General features: G+C 37.3%; 1 protein-coding gene across 2 annotated transcripts in view; it reads right to left on the minus strand.

Annotated features, from left to right (window-relative positions):
- Positions 1-4,363: 4,363 nt before the first annotated feature.
- PXDN (peroxidasin) overlaps positions 4,364-20,553 on the minus strand; it is a 91,437-nt gene continuing 75,247 nt past the window's right edge. For both annotated transcript variants that reach the window (XM_026665292.2, XM_087945935.1), the window contains 6 exons: positions 19,314-19,448; positions 18,235-18,443; positions 15,019-15,139; positions 12,443-12,575; positions 10,812-10,925; positions 4,364-8,943 (listed from right to left, as the gene is read on the minus strand). In XM_026665292.2, the coding sequence (XP_026521077.2) occupies positions 8,818-8,943; positions 10,812-10,925; positions 12,443-12,575; positions 15,019-15,139; positions 18,235-18,443; positions 19,314-19,448 (838 nt within the window). In that variant the 3' untranslated portion in view covers positions 4,364-8,817. The remainder of the gene's footprint in view (positions 8,944-10,811; positions 10,926-12,442; positions 12,576-15,018; positions 15,140-18,234; positions 18,444-19,313; positions 19,449-20,553) is intronic.

The raw sequence follows: 20,553 nt of genomic DNA on the forward strand, positions 1-20,553 counted from the left end.
TCCTCTCAAAAAGATCAGCTCTCACTATTCCTCAGATGCACAAGCCTTGGGGAAGAACACAATTGGCTGGCCCAGCGCTCACCAGGATCTGCTTTGCGTTGCTTACTTTCAGATGATTCCCATTCTGTTGACAGCCCCTGCGGACTACCCGAGATTGCTCTCCACAGTGTAACACATGGGGTTGCTTTTGGAGATGACTCGGAGGCAGTCAATGGGACAGAAAGTGGCAGAGGGTTGATCTAGAAGGATGGTCAATAAGTAAATAATATTTACTTTCTTATTTTGTGTAGATCTCTCTCTCTCTTCTTTCTCTCATTTCTCTCTCATCTCTTTCATCTCTCTCTCATCTTTCTCTCTCTCTCATTTTTCTCTCTCATTTCTGTCATATCTCTCTCTCATCTTTCTCTTTCTCATTTCTCTCATCTTTCTCTATTTCTCTCTTAGCTCTTTCTCTCATTTCTTTCATATCTCTCTCTCATCTTTCTTTCTCCCTCTCTTTCTCATTTCTCTCTCTCATCTTTCTTTCTTTCTCTCATTTCTCTCTCTCTCTCATCTCTTTCTCTCTCTCATTTCTCTCATCTCTCTCTCTCATCTCTCCCTCATTCCTTCCCTTCCCTCTAACTATTACAGTACCAGAACAGGTCAATTAGCCAATCTCCTCCTCTTCCTTCTCTTAGTTAATCTTGTCACCTTCATCAAATTCTGGAAGGGGTAAAAAAAAAAGTATTATTACATTAGCAGGAAAGAACAGAGCATAAAATAAGAGCCTTGGAAGGGACCTTAGAAGTCTTCTAGTCAAATTGCCTCCTTGAGCAGGAAGCCCTATAAGATTTTGAACAAATTGTCGTCCAATCTCTTGTTTTATTGTTTATTGCTTACATGGATAAATGGTGGTGTATTAATTCAGGTAATATAAACCTCCCAATGTAAGGAATAAGCCACTGTGTGGGAAGTTGTTAAATGAATGTTTCTTGTGTTTTCCTAGAAAGCCCCATTTCCCTACATTTTCTTTCCTTGGCCTAAACTTCCTTGACCTTTCACTCACTGCAGTGATGCCTTCCGTTGCCTTTTAAAACACCCCCAGGCTGCAGTAGGAATGAAACATCCCCAGTAAGATGGGCAGCCTCATAAATCTTTTAAACCAATAAACAAATAAGCTGTCCAGAGTTGCTTAAGATGAGCAGCCAATTTTTAAAATAAATAATATAAAAATGAATTCTGTCAACTCTCCTTTGTTTTCTGTTTCACGCTTTCTGCTTTGGCAGAAAAGTAAGTACTCTTTAAGTAAGAAGAAAGCCTGCTCTTACTTCCTCAAAAGAAAATAAACTATTTTTCTCTGCAATGGCATGTACAGTGCTTTAAATCTTTCCCCCCTCCCCTTTTTTCTTTAACCCAAGCATTTCAAACAATAAGCTACCACGATTGGAATCAGTAAATCTTTTGGGAATTAAGCATCAAAGAATTAAGATATAAACATGATTTTTTGGTCGCTCGACATAGAGCTCCGAATGCATAAATGTATTCAAAATGGAGTCTTTCTGTTTCAAGATGGGGTTCTGCTTAAGCTAATAACCTAGCTGAAAGGTGAGCATAAACCATGACTCTGTGTTCTCCAATTCTATAATTTAATGGCTTTTAGCTAGCATTTATTCCCCAGACACCCACATGAGTAATGTTCCAGGTTCGCCCCGCATTAAAATGAAATACATCTGAGGGAACTCAGCATGCGAGAGGATGCTAACAAGAAAAATTCTGCTTTTGGGAATCTCCCTCCAGATCTGCAGGAAGAGGAATGACAGGACAGCTGTATTCCTGCAGAACACCTCAACCAAAGAACAAGCCACGGAAGGACATCCACCATTGGTCAAATTTGGAAAGGCATCCAAATATGTACCAGAAACAATACACACGTTCTTACCAGAGTTATGGGGCCAATCTGACATCTTATTCACCCCCTGGACAAATGGATTTCTCTCAAGCCTTTGGCCATAATTATTGGGTTAACTAGATGAAGAAAGTACGGAGCGTGACCTTGGCAGTGGCATGCATAAACTGTTACTGAGGCAAAAGTGGCTGAAATATTTTTTTTCCAAGTCCAGAGCAATAATTTCAGAAGTACCTCCCTAATTTACTAAATTAAATCAAACTTGCAATAATCTGTAGTGATAGTCTATCTTAATAAAAGTAGTTTTAGTCTTTCTGTGGAATTGATTTTTTTGAACCATCCCTTGCAGAGGGACTAATCCTATGATATGTAATACTTATATATTCAGGTTCTGCTACCTGCATTTTTACAGTTTTAATGGAAAAAAATTTAGAGTTGTAAGCTCCTGGGAGAACTGTTCTGAAGTCTAACACCAGTATTTAAAATTAGTAGTTAGTATTTTTTGTAGTTTGAGGGAAACATGAATTTCTAGGGGTGGCCCTTGAAAAAGACAGCATGTTGAACTGTAAGATAGATGATGATAACCAGGTTCTTTTTGGGAAAGCTTAGAAGCTAAGAAAACAAACAAAAGCAGTGATACCCAAAGGTCACAGCAGATCCTAAAGATAACCAGAAGTGGAGCTTTGAAGCTTTTTTTTTTTTTTTGCCAGATCTATAGCAAATCCCAACACGTACAGCAAACAATCTACTTTAAAAAAAGTCACTGGTTGATTGTCTCTGTGCAACCGACTCCACTGCTTGTTTTAAGGGTAAAAAAATCAAGATAAATTCTGGTGCTTATTACCTTGAGTTCTTAAGAAAACAGGAAGGAAAGAGAGGGAAAGAGTTACTCATTTTAACTAACTTAGAGACAAACAAAACAGGGCAGATTCTTGTCTTTCACCATAACATCTAAGAGGTGTTCAGTAATTTCAAAACAGTCCTAATTTCTGGTTTGCAAAATGGTGCAAAACAACTGGCTCACCAGAACTTTGTAATAAATTAGTTGAAAATATAAAAAATGGGAAGATAGTCCACATTTGGAATGTGAAATGAAATCGCACAGCCACTAGCTAGCAAAGATAATCTGCTTTATAGTTTCTAAATTGAGATGAAGCTGACTGATTGTGCATGTAGTAATTATATTACTGTTAGATCTTAAAGAACTCTTGTAAAACCACAATCCCATCTTGTAATCTGACCAACTTTTTCTATCTCATCTTCTCAAGGTTAATACAAATATTAATCCTAGCCCTTCTTAATATTTGGATGAGAAACCCGCATGAAAAATTAAGGTTGTGAACTTCTTAGGCTAGAGTGGGAAAAGGGGAAAAAAAACCTTGGCAAATTGCTCTGTGGAGAAACAATATGGGCACGCCCATAGATGAAGACCCATAGAAGAGCTCCCATAGGCCAACACAGTCACTCAAGCAGGAGTCCACAATCAGAAAGATGGCAAAGAGCCCACGGAATAAAGACTTATCCTTTCACATAACCTGGCAGCTGATCAGGAAAATGTGCCTCAAGCTATATTTACATATATATCTTGAAACTAGAAAGTAGAATCTTACTACATCAGCTCACAAGCATGGGTGTTTGGAGATGGGAAGGGAGAGCAAATTATATATGCATGGCGACACCACACAACTGCTGCAACGTACACACACGTCAGATGTCAGAACACAAGTTGTGCAGTGGTGGCATTTGTGCAATGGTATCATATTGACGGAGGAGCAGTGGCTCAGCAATTAAAGATGTTGAGCTTATCAGCTGGAAACCTGACAGCCTGGTTCGAGAACTGTGTGCTGTGCAATGAGGTGAGCTCCTGTTCCTTGCCCCAGGTCCTGCCTGCCTAAGCAGTTCAAAAGCATGCAAGTGTGAGTAGATAAATAGGTACTACATTGGTGGGAAGGTAACAGCATTCCGTGCACCTTTGGCCTATAGTCAGGCTGGCCAGATGACCACAGAAATTGCCTTCCAACAACACTGGCTCTCTCAGCCAAGAAACAGAAATGAACACTGCCTCCTAAAGTCAGACCCGGATATACAGGAGAAACCTTTACCTTTATCATTGTGTCAAGTGTTCTGGTTTTGGTGTCTCGGTGGCTTGCTGCAAACACTGCTAGCCGAAATTTTAATTGTGTGGCTATGTAAATGTTATACTAGCAACTTCTGGAAATGGCCTCAGTTTCAGAAAAGATTTTTTCTCCTAGTGATCCATCTTTCTGTTCTCAACCTGGTAGTTTGCATTGTCCTGAGGTTGTAAGTTCTTTTTACAGACAGTAGATAAGGGCAATATTTAGAAAAGATTAGCTTGGATGGTGTTAGCAACACCTGACATTTGAATTCCCCACAATGCTTCTGTTACTGTCTACATATTTCACTAGTGCAGCTCATGGTGTGATTAAATCATTTGAAATAATGTATCATGACTCCAACTTAAAAAAACGTGACCTGTTTATTGTAAATGAAAAGCATTCATAACAGTGCAAACAGTTCTTTGGTAGATTTATTAAGTACAAGAAAGTAAGTAAAAAAATTATTTTTGGTAGGAATTTTAACAAAGTAAATAAATATGGAACAATTGCCACCAACAAAATACTGAGAAAAATGATCATTCAGCCATCGGCCACTGTCTCAAAAATGCTACATGAATTTTTAATTGGCAAAAAATGTAAAAAATAAATCATTTTATAATATTTGATTTACGTGATAATTACAGAATTAGGTCTATTTCCTAATCTGTTTTAACACCAATCATTTCCTGCTATTTGTTTAGCTATAAATGCTGGAAGTTACATCATTTTACATACTATTTGAACAATATTGATTATAGTGTTAACAGAAATGGGCTGCAAACCTTCTCTTCAATGACTTACTAGATTTTTGCATGGAGATCTGATAGCCTACTGATAAAATATTTGTTTTATTTCAATATAGGAAGCCAGAGTTCTTTGGTTATGGATTCTTGGAAAACATACTCTTCAGTTACCATGGTGCAATCCTATACCTTTTATTTGGGTATAGACACCCCCCCGACATTTAGTATGACTTACTTTGAATAGATTTGCAAAATACCTGAGCAGGTTTTGTTTTTTTAGTGTAGCTGCAGCACCAAAATAAATGGTCATTAATAATTGTTAAGATTTCAACTTGTTTTATATCTGCAGGAACATGCTTCAGTTATGGTTATCTATGATAATTTGTTAATTTGCCCAAATATGAAATATTTCTAGAGAAAATCCCTATAGGAAAAATGTGATCTGGACTGTGAAAATACAGAATTTACTGAGGTACTGAAAGGCCTAAGAGGTAATCTTAAAATAAAGTACAATTTTTGAAGTATGTCTTCACTTCATTGGCATCAAAGTCAAATCTTTTATCTAGGAATTTTGAGTTCCACCCTGTACCTGTTTATCTGGTTATAACTCCTACTGAGTTTGGGCTTATTTTTAAATAAAGATGTTTAACATTGTACTATTTAAACAGTTCTGTAAAATTTGTTTGTCAATTATTATGTATTCCCAAAATACGTTCTTAAAACAGCTACAAACAGATGCTGGTAGAGTACTTACTAAACAAATTCCATGGTTAATTTCTATTTTTGAAACTATATGGTATTACTTTCACCCCTGAAAATTGTCACTTCAGGAGATGGCTAAATTCTACAAATTCATGATTTGCATCATGAATTGAAGAACCAGTCATGAAGACAAACACATCGGTAAAATGAGGTATGAGAGCTTTTCTTCTCTGACTGTAATAATACATGCTTGTTATAAAAAAGGCAATATTGAAAATAAAGGTAAATGGTGGTATATTAATATAGACATAATAACAACAGTCCTGAAAACACATATCTGGGCATACAGATTCACAAACAGTAATGTTTAGCATGATTCTGACACAAGTACTAAGTAGGGAAAACAGGTGCCATGTAACCAAAGATTTTGAAATATTTTATTCCTTCATACTAATAGATTTTATTTCAAAACCATTCAACAATCCATCTAGGATCAATAAAGTTTAGGTGCTGTTCTATGCATACTGCTTTAGTACATCTCATTTGTTCACAAAATATTTTAGAGGAGCTTTAGCAGCATTTTCATTAAAGGCTGGTGCCTTTTACATACCGATGAATGCATGACAATTTGTTTTCAGGCTACATAATAATTCTGGTCAGAAGGCGGATGTAATTTTGAAGATGCCTTTTCCTGGAAAACTGTACACTTAACAAGTGTGATGTTTGTATCCATAGCAAACCATCTTTTCCTGAAACCCTCATCTACTGGGGCTTTTATGTTCACATTTTCAAGGTATTTTCTGAGTTAGCAAATCAGGGGAAAAGCACATTGCAGAATCATAGTTTAAACCTTCCTGGTACTCAGGCCGAAAAATGCTGTTATCTACATCTATAGCTGTATCTGTATCTAAAACTGTAGTAGGATCCAGGTCATGCAAAGAGCAATTTTGTTGAACCTGACTTAGATCAATTCTGGAATAATTGATTAATGCATCACTGCTCTGTGACAATGTTTTGAATCTTGACCATGTTAAGATGAGGGTAATTCATGCTTATTAGTGAATTCTGGAAGTTGAAGTCCACACATCCTACATTTGCCAAGTTTGAAAACCACTGTCTTGGAGCATTTTCTAAGAGGATTTATTTAAGACTACCAGATCTGGGATCCTAGAATCCAGATAATCACTAAATGGCAACAAAGAAATGCTGAACTGGTAGCCCTAATCTATTAGGAAAAATAGATTCTGGGATGTCAGAATCACTTAGCAGTGAAAGTATGTTACATGTCAGAAAGGTGCTAGAAGAGATAATAGAGTTCAAAAATGATTGTGTCATATGCAAACATAATATTCCCAAGATGGTTCTTAACTCCTGTTTGATTAATTTCTCTACTATTACATATTTTCCAGAAAAGCATAATGCCTCCGACCCCTTCAGCCATCATTCTGTGCCTAAGGTTTATTATAATAAAGGAGTCTTCCATAATGGTTTATTTCTCAGCACAAATATGGGTTATTTGGATAAGATATAAAGTAGGGAAGTAAGAGTACATATATGCTTGTTAGCAAATCAATAATGAATAATGGATGCCTAAAACAGCAGATGCTGAATATTTATGAATATTTATGAATTAATATGAAGCATGAGTCACCAAGAAACAATCCTCACATTCTTTTTCAATAGGAGGCTCAACCTTGGAAGATATTATAATAATGGGCAATGTCAAATATTATCATTGAATGAATACAGACAATATACATATCATAAGGATTAGAGTTCTCAGACAGATTTGAATTCTGGGATTATTTCACATCTATAAATTAAGTTCTGATGTGGCAGATTTCTTGGATCACTTAAGCAAGTTTGCAGTACTATCCATAAGAAAGATGAATTTAGATAGGAAATGGAAGTACAGAAAGCCTACGCATCTCCACTAAGACAAGAATCAAAATAAGCAGGGAAACATAACACAGGTGAAAAAAATGTAAAGCAGCTGAGCAATTGCCCTTTAAACCAAGAAGTACATATTTTTTCAAAAGGCTAAAAGTGCGAGAATGTGATATGATTTTTATTTTCCATCAGTATCTTTTTTTCTCATGCATACATAGATTTGTGAATTATGTTATTGATGCTTATGTTATAGCCATTCCCCTAGTAAGGCATGGTGGGGAGTCAGAAGCTTGATGCACCACAAACTTATGAATATTTTATCTGAATTTTCCAAGCCTGTCAACTTCCACTGGTCTGGACTTCCTCTCCAAGAATGATCAAGCAAAGGCCAGGCTGACCAAGGAATTCTAGCACTGAAATCCATAAAAACATGGAAGTTTGCAAACTTGGGAAACATTGTATTATACTGGGAGTTAAATTATGATAGATGCAGGCATCGGATAGATTTACAGGAGTGTTAAAACTAGATGCCAAAATTAAGGTTCTTTTTATTCTTAGACTCAATTAGAATTGATACTGCAAGATAAAGTACGATTGTGTTATTGTGGTAATGATATTCTGGCACGAATAGCTTGTTAAGTCAAATACCTGTATCTTTCAGGTCTGACCTAGTGGTTGTATCATACTAAAACATTTGCTTTGGTTTATTTAGTTCTGGTTATTGAATTATGTGAAACCAGTCACCCTGGTCTTTGAAAAACTTAGTTTATAGTTTAGTATATTATTCAGTGCCCCAGAATTGGAATCCAAAAATCCAGATATTATTTTCTCATACATCCTTTGCTGTCATCTAGTGGTATTCCAGAGTTCTGTAGCCCAGGCATGGAAGACCTAACATTGTCTGAATTCAACCAATTGTGGTTTATTCAGTATGACATGGTCAAGTATCAGTGGAATGATATATGAATGCAGGCAATATCTGTGTTCATATATTGCACTAAGCCATGATTTTACCATGGTGCATTCACTGAGCTATAATGGCTGTAAATACACCTAGCAGTAAGCCATGGTTTACAGAACCACATAATACAGTATGTAAACCCAGGCATTATGTTATGTGGACCTTATTTCCTCCAATGGCACCTGATTTCCTACCAGTGTACAAAGAAAGAAAAATCAATCTGGGATCCTAAAAAAACTAAACAAATGCTTTAAAAAAAATAGCACCAGTTTTTAGTCTCTTGAACCTGAGAAGTTTCAACATAAAATTATCTTGACTAACACTGTGTATTCCCTTTCAATACTTTTCACCTTGTAGTTTTCCAATGGATAAGAAAGTAAAATAGATTTTCTTACACTGTTACCCCATCATCTGAATGCTATTTTAACATCTTGGTTCTCTATTGTGGTTTAAAGCCTACTGTTACCTGCATTTGCCATCAGCAGATATCAATATAACTTGACATGTGACAATTGGGACTTAGGGTGCATTTCCCTTGCTAACAGTTTGTTTTAGGCACACGGGACAGCAAATGCCCTTCAGCTTCACAGGTGTAGCACAATCAAGTGATGGACACGATTCCACATAACAGGTGACCTGACCAACCTGCATTTGAAAAGGTAGAGTGACAGTTTAGTTACTTTAAAAAAAAAAGAAGAAGAAAGGATAAGATGAACACGTACATTACTGAAGAACATAGATTTGGGCCTGTATTGCTAATATAGTATAGGCTATGTAAATATTTTAACATTAAGTTGCTTGCTGGATTCTGAATGAAAATATGTATGCACAAATCAATGGAAAAACAAGATGGAGAAAGCTTCATGTTGCTTGATATACTGGAAAACATCCTTGCATGTAATTGTTCGTAACTAGACTGGGTCACTAGTTTTCTTGAAATTAATCAATTTTTGGATCAAAGAGAATCTTTAAAGACGAAGAGATCTCATTCCATTTATATATCATGGAGATCTCTGTTCCTTAAATGCTATTATCCAGGAAGATAAGGTATACACTGGAGTAACAATGATGATAAAACTATAACCCTAACAAACAGCTTGTTCAATGACTGCTAGCCATCTCCAGACAAGACAGGCAGAGAATCTTGTAGAGGCTTTTTCCATTCAGTACTTCATGGTTTTATAAAAGTCAGGAATCTGTTAAGAATGTATTTTGCACTTTTGTCTAAGGATTTTCATGCTCTTATGCTTAGATTTTTTTCAATGCCTTTGATAGTCTGCTGGGTGAGTCAAATTATTTAATTCCATGGGCCTTTGCTCTGAACCAGGAGGGGTTTCCCAAGTTTTAATGAATGGAAACACCAAATGCTGCATGATGAAATTCTGAACCCGGCCACATATATATATATATTTGGCAGCTCCCCACCAAAACAAAATGAACATTAATCTCCTGTTGAAATATTTACATTATTAAGTCCCTAGATATAACATTATGTTATTAAATGTTCTTGGTGTCAGGGCTCCAGAATGTTTCCAGGGACTAGTTGTTTTAATTTCTTGCAGAAGCACACACACTACTGTACCTCCAAGGCCTAGGACATTTTAAAAACATTTCACAATGTGTAAATTTTTATGGATCAGAAGCCTCCTCGCTAAACACACACGCTTTATACAGGCCATAGCTGGATTGTCTCAAACTTTCAAATACGACTGTGCAATAACAGACACACAGTGCATTACTACGGGGATCTTCTTAGAAGTGAGTCATACCAGGTTTGATGAGACTTACTTCCAAGTCATTCTAGCAGGACTGCAAGATTTCCCCTTCAAATAAACAAACTCAAGTGGGTACAGAAAATACAGAGGCAGTAATTCAGAATTAGTTTGTCCTGAAGATTGGTTAAATTTAATAGGGTAAAAGTTCTGCAAACTGCCCGACTTTATTCTGATTCAACAGCATTTATTTTGGTTTCACTCACCATTAAGAGGACAAGAGAAATTCCAGGCACTGAAGTGCGTGGTAACCCCAGGCCAGAACAGAATACTGTGAGCTAAACTATCCCTTTGTTGGGTTATTGGTGTGTGTGTGTGTGTGTGTGTGTGTGTGTATGTGTCTATGTGAGAAAGATTAGTTTCATAGCCAAATGGGCTAGAAACCTGCTCTAGTTTTCTAAGAAAAGCAAAAAAAAAAAAAAAAGTAGCAGCAGTTGAGATTGTTCAGGAAGCCCAATTTGCCAATTCTACATTCTCTGGCAGAAATTCCTTTGGCAAGGAGACAATCCAGTCAGTTGAACAGCAGCAGCTTGTCTCCTTGGCAGTCAAAGCGGCAGAGCCCAAACACTGTGAAACTATGATAACAATTACATTTTCATACAAGCAAAAAAGAAGCTTCTGAGGATAAACGTAGAAAGTTGCAGCCCTCAACAAATTTATCAGGAAGATTCACTAAATGCCAGGAGACAAATGGCCAAGAAGACATGCATATATGTGTACCTAAAAGCATGTTAAACTCACCTTGCATTCACATGTGGTGCAGGGGTCTTTTTTCCATGTGTCATTACTGGAATAAGATTTGCCGTTTTCATCAGTACATTCGGTTCTACTGAGCCGTGACTCAAGTTTCTTTATCTGAACAGGAGACATGTTGTTTATCCATCAGTGCCAAAAGGATTTCTGTTTTCTTTTATGTGCAATGCAACAAAGTCATAGAACACCCTTCAAAATTCTCATGATATGTCATGTTCGTTTTACTGAGAAATTCTGCAGTAAGATGGCAACATATGATACATGAGATACTAAAGTTGTTTTGCACGACAATAAGAAAAGGGAGGCATTCAGCAGCTAAAAAGTCATAGGCTATCTTTGTAATTTATTTGACATTTTGTGCATTAAAAATAACCCCCTCCATATGTTCCTTGCCTGGGGGAAAAAAATGTCATTTAGGATATAAGCCTGTTTCATCACTCCATCCTTAAAAAGAAGAAACAACAGACTCAAACCAGGCTGATTTGGGAAGAATTGTGCTTCTCCATTAATTAAACAAAGAGTTAGAGGAGAATCAGAAGGATGTGATGGAGACACACAGTGATAACCCAGTTATAAGTACATTTAATCAGGTAAAAACTATTGGCCAAATTCAGTTCTGCATTTCATACATGTATCTTGGATTCGAAGTGTAAAGAGACTGTAGAACAGAAATACATGAGGAAGAAAAGACAAATACTTTCTTGGATGTTTTTTCTTCTCCTTTTTTAGTGCAATTTGTCCCTGAACTTTATCTTTACACATTTCTGTTTGGAAGGCAACTGATCTAAGGTCACTCACAGAGCTTTACAAAGCTAATATGAATCTGGATTGTCCTGGTTCAAACCAAATGATAATTTCTGCACCACAGTTTTGCTAGATTTATATGACATGTCTCTCCTAGGAACTCAAGTCAGTTTATATATAATAGTCCTTCCTCCAACTTTTGCCCACACAACCCTGTAGGTTAGAGTCAGAGGTGGTATTCAGCAGGTTCTGACCAGTTCTGGAGAACTGGTAGTGGAAATTTTGAGTAGTTCGGAGAACCGATGGTATCCTTCCCCTGGAGTGGGGTGGGAATGGAGATTTTACAGTATCCTTCCCCTGCCACGCCCACCAAGCCACACCCACCAAGCCATGCTACGCCCACCAAGTGATGCCCACAGAACCGGTAGTAAAAAATTTTGAATCCCACCACTGGTTAGAATGCGTTATAAGAAAGTGAGTTTTCATGAGTGAGGTAAACTTGAATCTGAAAATCTCAAATCCTAATCCAGAATAATATTTGACCTCAATAATACCTTGCTTGAATGAAAACATTAAGCAATTGTCTATTACACAAATACATTTTCCTAAATCATGCAAATTATAACTGAAATTCGTTCATGAAGAGATGGTGATATAACAGACATTTCTACTGATTTTCCACAATTCTACAATCACTGCCACCACCTTTAAGGAACCATAGTATGTCCACAAATTGCCCCAAGCACGTTTTGGTGGCATGGAGAATAAGTGAAAATTGCCACCCCGCTACTCTGTTGGAGTACCCCTTCAACTCTTAAACTGACTGCAAAAATATTTTAGTGTTTAATGTTGTTTGAAGAACCTTTCACGCTTACCTGTTTTCTGAGGTCTGTAATTGTTTTTTGCATATCTCCGACAAATTCTTTGAAATCATTCATTGTGGAGGCTTTTTTGTGCTCATCCAAGGAGGAAGTAGTGCCGTTAAAGAATGTATTCCCTCTTGTAAAACTGAAACAAGAAGAAAAGTAAGTTACACATTGTGCAGAAGAGGCATCGTTGATTTAAACAAATCTGACTGTCTAGCTTGTTATCAAACAGGCTATCTTTAATGAGTTATCTCACCCAATTTGCTGGTTGAGAAATTTGAGTACAAGTATAGTTTAAATCAGGGGTCCCCAACCGCCGGTCCCGCGGACGTGATGCGATCAGCGGAACAAGTCTTACCGGGCGCTGGTTGCTGGAATGCCGCCATCTTTTTGATAAAAAAAGTGCTTCCGGTGAGCTTTTCCGGGTAGAAAGCTCACCGGGCACTTTCATCAAAAAGATGGCGGCTCAACAGCGACTCGCGGTGAGCTTTCGGGTAGAAAGCCATTTCTACCCGAAAAAGCTCACGGCGCTTAGCGCCGCCATCTTTTGGCGAAAAAGTGCTTCGGTGAGTTACCGGAAGCACTTTTATCGTCAAAGATAGCGACGCGCCCAGTTGGTGCTTGATACCGGGCCGCAGCGCCCAGCTGATGCGGTACCGGGCGCGGCATAAAAAAGGTTATGGGGATCACTGGTTTAAATCACTGCAACCGAAGTTTAGAAAATTAGTAAGTTGTATTTGTTCATGAAATTATGATTAGTTCCATGTATTACAAGAATAATCTATCTATAGTTTATGTGTTACATGCAACACATGCAATGATTTTTTTTTTCAACATACTAATAGGCAATTGATTCTGGTTCCATATGTTGAATGTAGTTGCTCAGCCAAGCCAAATAAAAAATAGACACGATGATGGTTCTTCAATGTTATGAAAGCATGTAGACTATTAAATCTAGAAAATATGTTGCCAGCAGTAAATCTTACCATGCTTCCTCCTTAATACTAGAAAAGAATCTTTATCTTACAGAAGGGCTAGAAAGGGAGGGATCTTGCTTGTGGGACCTTGGTCAGGATTAATGAAGTACATCAAAGCTTTTTAAATTATCAATGAACTCAAATATTTTGTCTTGGGGTACTGCTGAATCTAGTACAGCTCACTGCTTCTGAGACTCCATCCTTGAAATAGACCCCTATTGTGCAGGATAAATACTTCTTCCTGAGACTTTTACCAGTCTTTAAAAAAAAACAACAACAACAGTGGTTTCTATCCAGTTGAAATGGCCTTGTCCTTTTCTTTTATTATACGTTTGCTGGCCATCTCTAAATATCTTCTGGATAATTCTGATATTTTTGGAATAAATTTGGAAATGATGGAGAACTCTATGCCCGGGGCACAGAGTCAGGAAGCTGGGTGGCAAGAAATCGGTTAATGCCATGATGATTTTTGCTAACTTAACAACTGCAGTGATTCACTTAACAATTGTGGCAAGAAAGCTTACAAAATGGGGGGGGGGGGAACCATTTAACAACTGTCTTGCTAAACAATGGAAATTTTGAACGTTGTCATAAATTGAGGACTACCCGTATACTAACTTTGAAATGCCTTAGCTGTTTGTTCAATCAGTGATGTGGGAGCACATGGTTCACATGGTTGGGATGCTGGGTTGGCCTCTGATACCCGAGTGCTGCCATGGGATGAGGTGAGCTCCTCTCCTTCCCTCCAACTCCTACCGGAGACACGAAAGGAACCTCCCAACTGGGCGTCCCCAGGCAATGGTGATGTCACCTGCTAATCCTTTCAACCCGGAAGCCCCTCGGTCCTTCTGACATGAGTGCAATCAGTGATGTCATCAAAGTAAATAACCCCATGTGATGTAGCCATCACCAGGTCATGATCCTGAGTGGATAATGACATCCATACCCCCTCCCACATAATGGTGGAGTCACAAGATCACAACTCCTATTGGACCTGGTGTGTTGAGCCTAATCAAGAAAAGTGACACGTCAACCCTAGACTGCTTATCTAGCCCTAATCCTAAATGGATTCAAGCTAATGCTAAGTGAATAATTAACAGAATCCTAGGCTGTGCTGTATTTGGGAAGCAAATTTGTGAATTGTGAAATAAATAATAGCCCAAACATGCTTTTTAATTTTGTGGAGTTTTAAAATGAAATGCCAGAAATTAATGGAGTTTAAAAATGAATGCCAGAAAAGGAGATTTTAAAATGCAGCCACAATCTGCATTTGCCCTTTTTCTAAAAGGGCAGTATGCAGTTTTTAAAATTACTCCCTGGAATTTCTCATTGGAACCTTGAAAATTTGTTGTAATATTACACCTAACTAGGAATTGTTTTTGAAGTATTTTTTGACTTATCAAACAGGTTGGCAAGCTATAGACATTTCCCCAAAATTGAAATGATGGAAGGGAAAAAAAATCAAGTTGATCAAAATAAAATCTTAGACCTAGATCGGATTAAAAAACACTTGCTAGGATGTTTTGGGTTCCTATGCTTCAAATAACTAAATCCTAAGCAGTACAATAAATGTTAAAAGTAGCAAGAAAACAAAACTATGATATATACCTTGATGCTCTTGGAATTTTTAGATATTTTGAAGGCTTATCTTCCCGAAAACTATAATCAAGAGAGCGCCTTCCTCGGAAGTGGTAAGAAAATGCATTGAACTGTCCTCTAGTTCTGCAGTCTGAAATTAAACAGAAGATCCCAAACTTTATTAAGATGTGAATAAATAATATTTCTTCCACAACAGAAAATATTGTATTAGAAAATTAAAATATATCCTTTCCATTTTTATCAGTGAAACTTCATGGTTAGAGTATGATAAATGCATTATTTAATGAGGAATAGGTGTTAGACAGCCTGTAGAACAGGGGTCCCCAACCACCGGTCCGAGGACCAGTCCCGGTCCGTGGAACAAATCCTACCGGGCCGCTGGATTGCTGGGCGCCGCCATCTTGTTTTGATGAAAAAGTGCTTCCGGTGAGTTTTTCCGGGTAAAAAGCTCACCGGAAGCACTTTTCATCAAAACAAGATGGCGGCGCCATGCTTTCGGTGAGCTTTTCCGGGTAGAAAGCCATTTCTACCCGGAAAAGCTCACCGAAGTGCTGGCGCCGCTATCTTGTTTTGATGAAAAAGTGCTTCCGGTGAGCTCACCGGAAGCACTTTTTCATCAAAACAAGATGGCGGCGCCCAGCTGATGCCGGTACTGGGCCGCGGCATAAAAAAGGTTGGGGACCACTGCTGTAGAAGATGATAGCATAGGATTCTTTGCAAAATATTTTCTGGATCCCTTTGATATTAATAATGATAATTTAGTTGGTGAAACAGCATTCTATGAGAAAATTTGTTATCTCTTAATAGGTTTGTTCATCAAAATGCTCCACTGACAGTACTGTTCTGGGTAGTCTGAACAAACATCAAGGACATCTAACTAGGTAAATCTGTGACGTGAAAGCAGAGAGACTTGACCTCTCTTATCACAGTCCTACTTAGTTAGACATCCTAGATGTTGAGTGGAAGACACAGAGTAATTGTCAGTGGTTACAGACGAAAATAAGACAAAGCTTATACTAACCAACTATCACACAGTGAAACAGACCATTTTCTGGTTTTATACTATGGAGAAGAAAAGTTGCTGTGTGTGTTTGTCTGTGTGTTGCTATGATTAAGTTGGTCCTTGCTTAAATGTTCCAAAGACAAAATATTTTTTTTTAAAAAAATCATACTTTAATACAGAACCTGGAAAAAATATTTAAGAGTAAAGAAACAGGAAATAATAAAAACAGATATTGTCTACTTTACAAACGCAAGCAGGAATACGGAATAACTGAATAAACTGTGGAATTTGAATTATACCAAACTAAGAAGTGCTTGTTCACAGAAATTTGTATTGTAATATATTTTAACACACAAATAATCTAGAATGATGGTTAGCAATTTTTATCACAAATTTATTGTTCCAATAGGGTAAGGAGTTGAGTTTAGAGTTCAGTTTACTTTATTGATTAGCCCTTGGGCCATATCCAAGTGCAAAGTTCCAGACACAAAATATTACTAAAAACTGATTAAAACAATTTAAAATGAAATTGGAATAAAATACAATTTAAAATGAAATTGGAATAAAATACAATAATTTAATATATATACATAAAATATTATAAAAGTATATTTTGGTGCCACCCCTACAACCTATCCAATCAGTCCCACAGGTAAAGATATATAGGTATTAGATAGTCATAGTTATAGATAGATACACATACACACTCTCAAACCAAGTGGTGGCTATTACATAACAAGTAGCTGTACATTAGTACATTAGTATTTGCTTCATCTCATAATGGTGAGGAGTTTTTACCAATCGCTAAAGAACAAACTAAAGTCACTGGAGACCAATCTAATTAGCAAATTTAAAGCACTCTAAAACTTCCCCAGTTCAAGGAACCTGGCTGCTTTTTAAATTGAGTCCACACATCCTCTAATTCAGACCTTGTTCAAAAGGGGGACGGGTGTCTTTACTGGTGCAATGATTCTGCTCCATTTCCCATAACTTTATCCCACCCAGGGAACATCAAAACAGACCTCCCTCATAATTATGGGGAATGCTTGCTAATGATGAAGTAAGCAACAACATTAGTCAATCTTTTCTAGGAATAAGGCTCCTGAGAAATGTTGAGAAGTTGTGAAATCACGTGGGATTTAAGCTCTCTTCTACTGGAGAGGCAGAAAATAAAGGCAGACAATTTCTGTGCATATTAACTAATTTTTGGATCATTTGTCTGTTAACAAGCAGCCATAGTCTACTCTCCTATCTCTATTCAATGCTCCTCACTGGTTGCCCTCTAATTTCTTAAAGATAAAAAGCTTTTAAAGTTTTTATTTGAGAAGCTAGCTGCTAAGTCAAGGGCCCAATTCTATACCAACTCTTGCCAGATTATTTGAGGTATGGGTTACTACTTTGGCTGATACAATCTGCCATGCCCTAGACGGTTCTATCTCAGAAATGTAAACTCAGGGAAGCTTAAAGAGCAAGATGATGGGAACTAACGTGTTGCCTCAGATTGAACTGGTGTTGTTTACAAAATATGAGCAGCTCACGCTAGGAAACATCTACCTCATACAATGAGTGGTTTACATAGGAATTAGAACACATCATCCAGGAGGCCTCCCAGGGACCTTCAAAGGAGATGTGAAATCAGGTCTCCTCTAAGACAGGAACGTTCAATTAGATCTGTGCATGGAGGTTAGAAGCCTGAGTTAATGGGAAGAACAATTTTATAACTAACTTTATCAGACTTGCCTACACAGGATAAGTATAGGTAGTCCTCGATTTGCAACCACAATTGAGCGCAAAATTTCTGTTGTTAAGCGAGACCTTTGTTAAGTGAGCTTCCCCCATTTTACAACTTCTCTTGCCACACTTAAGTGAATCACCAGTTATTAAGTTAGTAACATGGTTGCTAAATGAATCTGGCGCCCTCGATGACTTTGCTCATCAGAAGGCCGCAAAAGGAGATCACATGACCACCAAGAGACTGCCACCGTCATAAATATGGGTCAGTTGATCATGTTACCATGAGGATACCGCAATGGTCGTGTGAAAAAAAAAACGGTCATAAAAGTCACTTTTTTCAGTGCCGTTGTAACTTGGAACGGTCACTAAACAAACTGTCATAAGTCGAGGACTTCCTGCATTTCACAATGTTATTTTACTTGAAACCTGTAAGCCTTGCGTTTTCAAAGAAGACGGAAAAAGAGGGAGCGGAATACACATCGCTATACCTTCGCAGCAGTCTTGCCACATCCTGAGATCCACTTTAGGAACTTCAGCACAGCTTCCATAGCCATGTGGGAATTCAGCCACTCTAAAAACATCACGTTGCACTCTGGTTATGTTGTCCCCATTGTCACAGAGAACTCTTGCAAGGGATGACTGCTTGATCTGAGTTAACTGAGCTGGACTAAACACACCTGGGTTCTCATACCATAACCTGTAGTCTCACATGAAGTAAGCATAAAGTCTTAGTCAGTATTCAGTGTGACAGAAAAAGGACTCAGTACTAAGAAAAGGAAGGAATATATTCACGTTAACAGGACATTTAAAGTATGGTTATATTTAATGGCAGAATTACTCATTACAATGGACTTTTTTTTTCTTTACATTGTTGTTTCTGATAGTTCTTGGAAAAGTTCTAAATTATTTAAAAAACCGTACCTATATTTCTAGTTGAGACATGCTTTTTGGCATTATCTGAATAAATCTAAACACATCACAGATAACTCAAATGAGCTGCAAAGCTTTACTATGCCTTCTATCATGCTTTCAATCAGCAAAGCATCAATGTCCATAATGACAATATAATGGCATGCAACAAGGAATCCTTGACAAGAAGAGCTTTGCATGCAAAAGCTTCCTTGTCATCCTAAACCCTGCATACATTGTGCGGTGACATAGTGATTAGAATGCAGTATTGCAGGCTAATTCTGCCCACTGCCATGAGTTCGATCCAGCTCAAGGTTGAGTCGGCCTTCCATCTTTCCGAGATCAGTTGAATGAGAACTCAGATTGTTGGGGAGCAATAGGCCGACTCTGTAAACCATTTAGAGAGGGCTGTAAAGCACTGTGAAGCGGTATACATAAGTCTAAGTGCTATTGCTATTCGCTTCACACAGTAAAGTATATACTTCTAAACTTTAAGACTTCTCAGCTGCCGATTCCTGTGCCAATACTTGTGAAGAAATCACCCTTCACAAATGATAGAGTGAGTTGCAAAGGGAAAGATTGCTCACTGTTTTAGGTTGTTATCTTTTGACTGGAACTCTTCAAAGTGTAGTATGATTAGTTTTTATACCAAACTTACCTGTCTCCATCTCGAAGACGTTTAAACTGTGTGCTCAAAAGACACATCAGTGTAGGTCCCAACCTGCTTCCAGGAACTAGATCTTCTAGTATAAGAGCAGGAAATAAATCTATGTTCAGTGGTGAACCATATAATCTATACAAGAAAAATAAATGATTGCAGATGACCCAAAGTATGAATTCAGTATTATGTTGAATTTTAAAAACTATAACTAAAAATATTATTCTGGATTTGTTATATCTTTTTGTTCAATTTTCACGTGACACATTTTCTATGTGTTAATTTGAAACAGTACTCACTAGATTTAGTTCTGAATCTAGAAAGTTCAAAACAAACAGTCACTGTTTTCTGCACATGTTACAGAAAGACTGTATTTGGAACCTGTGTAGAATGCAACTGTCTTCAAAGATAGAAATTAACTGCATACTGGTAGAAAAAAATAGTAGATTCTCTAGCTTTGTAAAAATGTTTTTTAAAAAGGTAAAGAAGCATCAATCTTATATAGTATAAGCTGATTTCCAAAACATGGGTTCTGTATACCTGATCAGCTGGTACAGAATACGATAGCCAACATAATAAACTTTGGTTGGTTCAAATAACTTTCTCTGTAGCTTACTTCATCCAGGAAAACATCTGGCAAAATCTGTACACTGCCGTTCTTCATATGTAAAGCTTGTTATACTGTATAGCCATCCAAATGTGAACACACTATGAAAGATTTTTTTAAAAATAAAACTATTTCTATGCTATTTTCCATTTAGAATATCAGGAAATAGTTTTATTTTTTAAAAAAAATATTTCAAAAATGATTTTATAATAATATATGGATGTGAGAAGCCTTCATGTACAAGACAATAAGTAACAAAAATACACTATTAAAATAAAAACTGAATTCCTTCAAATCCAGGGAATAACTATGAAAACTAGAGAAAAGAGCTACAATGAAGAATGAGTTGATTATCTACATTTCCCATTGCCCATGAATTAAGGCCCTTCATTTAGAGTAAACATTTGTTATATGAAATCTTATGTGAAATTCAGTTCTTACACAGTTAAAAGTAAACAACTGGATGTCTAGATGTTGCTGTTACCAAAACAAAAAAGAGTTACCTCCAAAAGAGAAGAGTTTTTTTCCTCTCAGAGACGTTTAAATAACATAAACATCACAAATTCCTTTCCACAGGGAGGAAGAAGAAGAGGAGGAGGAGAAAGAGGGGAAACAGGCACAAGGAATTTGACC

Source organism: Notechis scutatus, chromosome 1, assembly GCF_049901735.1.
Source record: "Notechis scutatus isolate UNSWTSFEM ecotype Mainland chromosome 1, rNotScu1.2, whole genome shotgun sequence".
Classification (NCBI taxonomy): Eukaryota; Metazoa; Chordata; class Lepidosauria; order Squamata; family Elapidae; genus Notechis; species Notechis scutatus.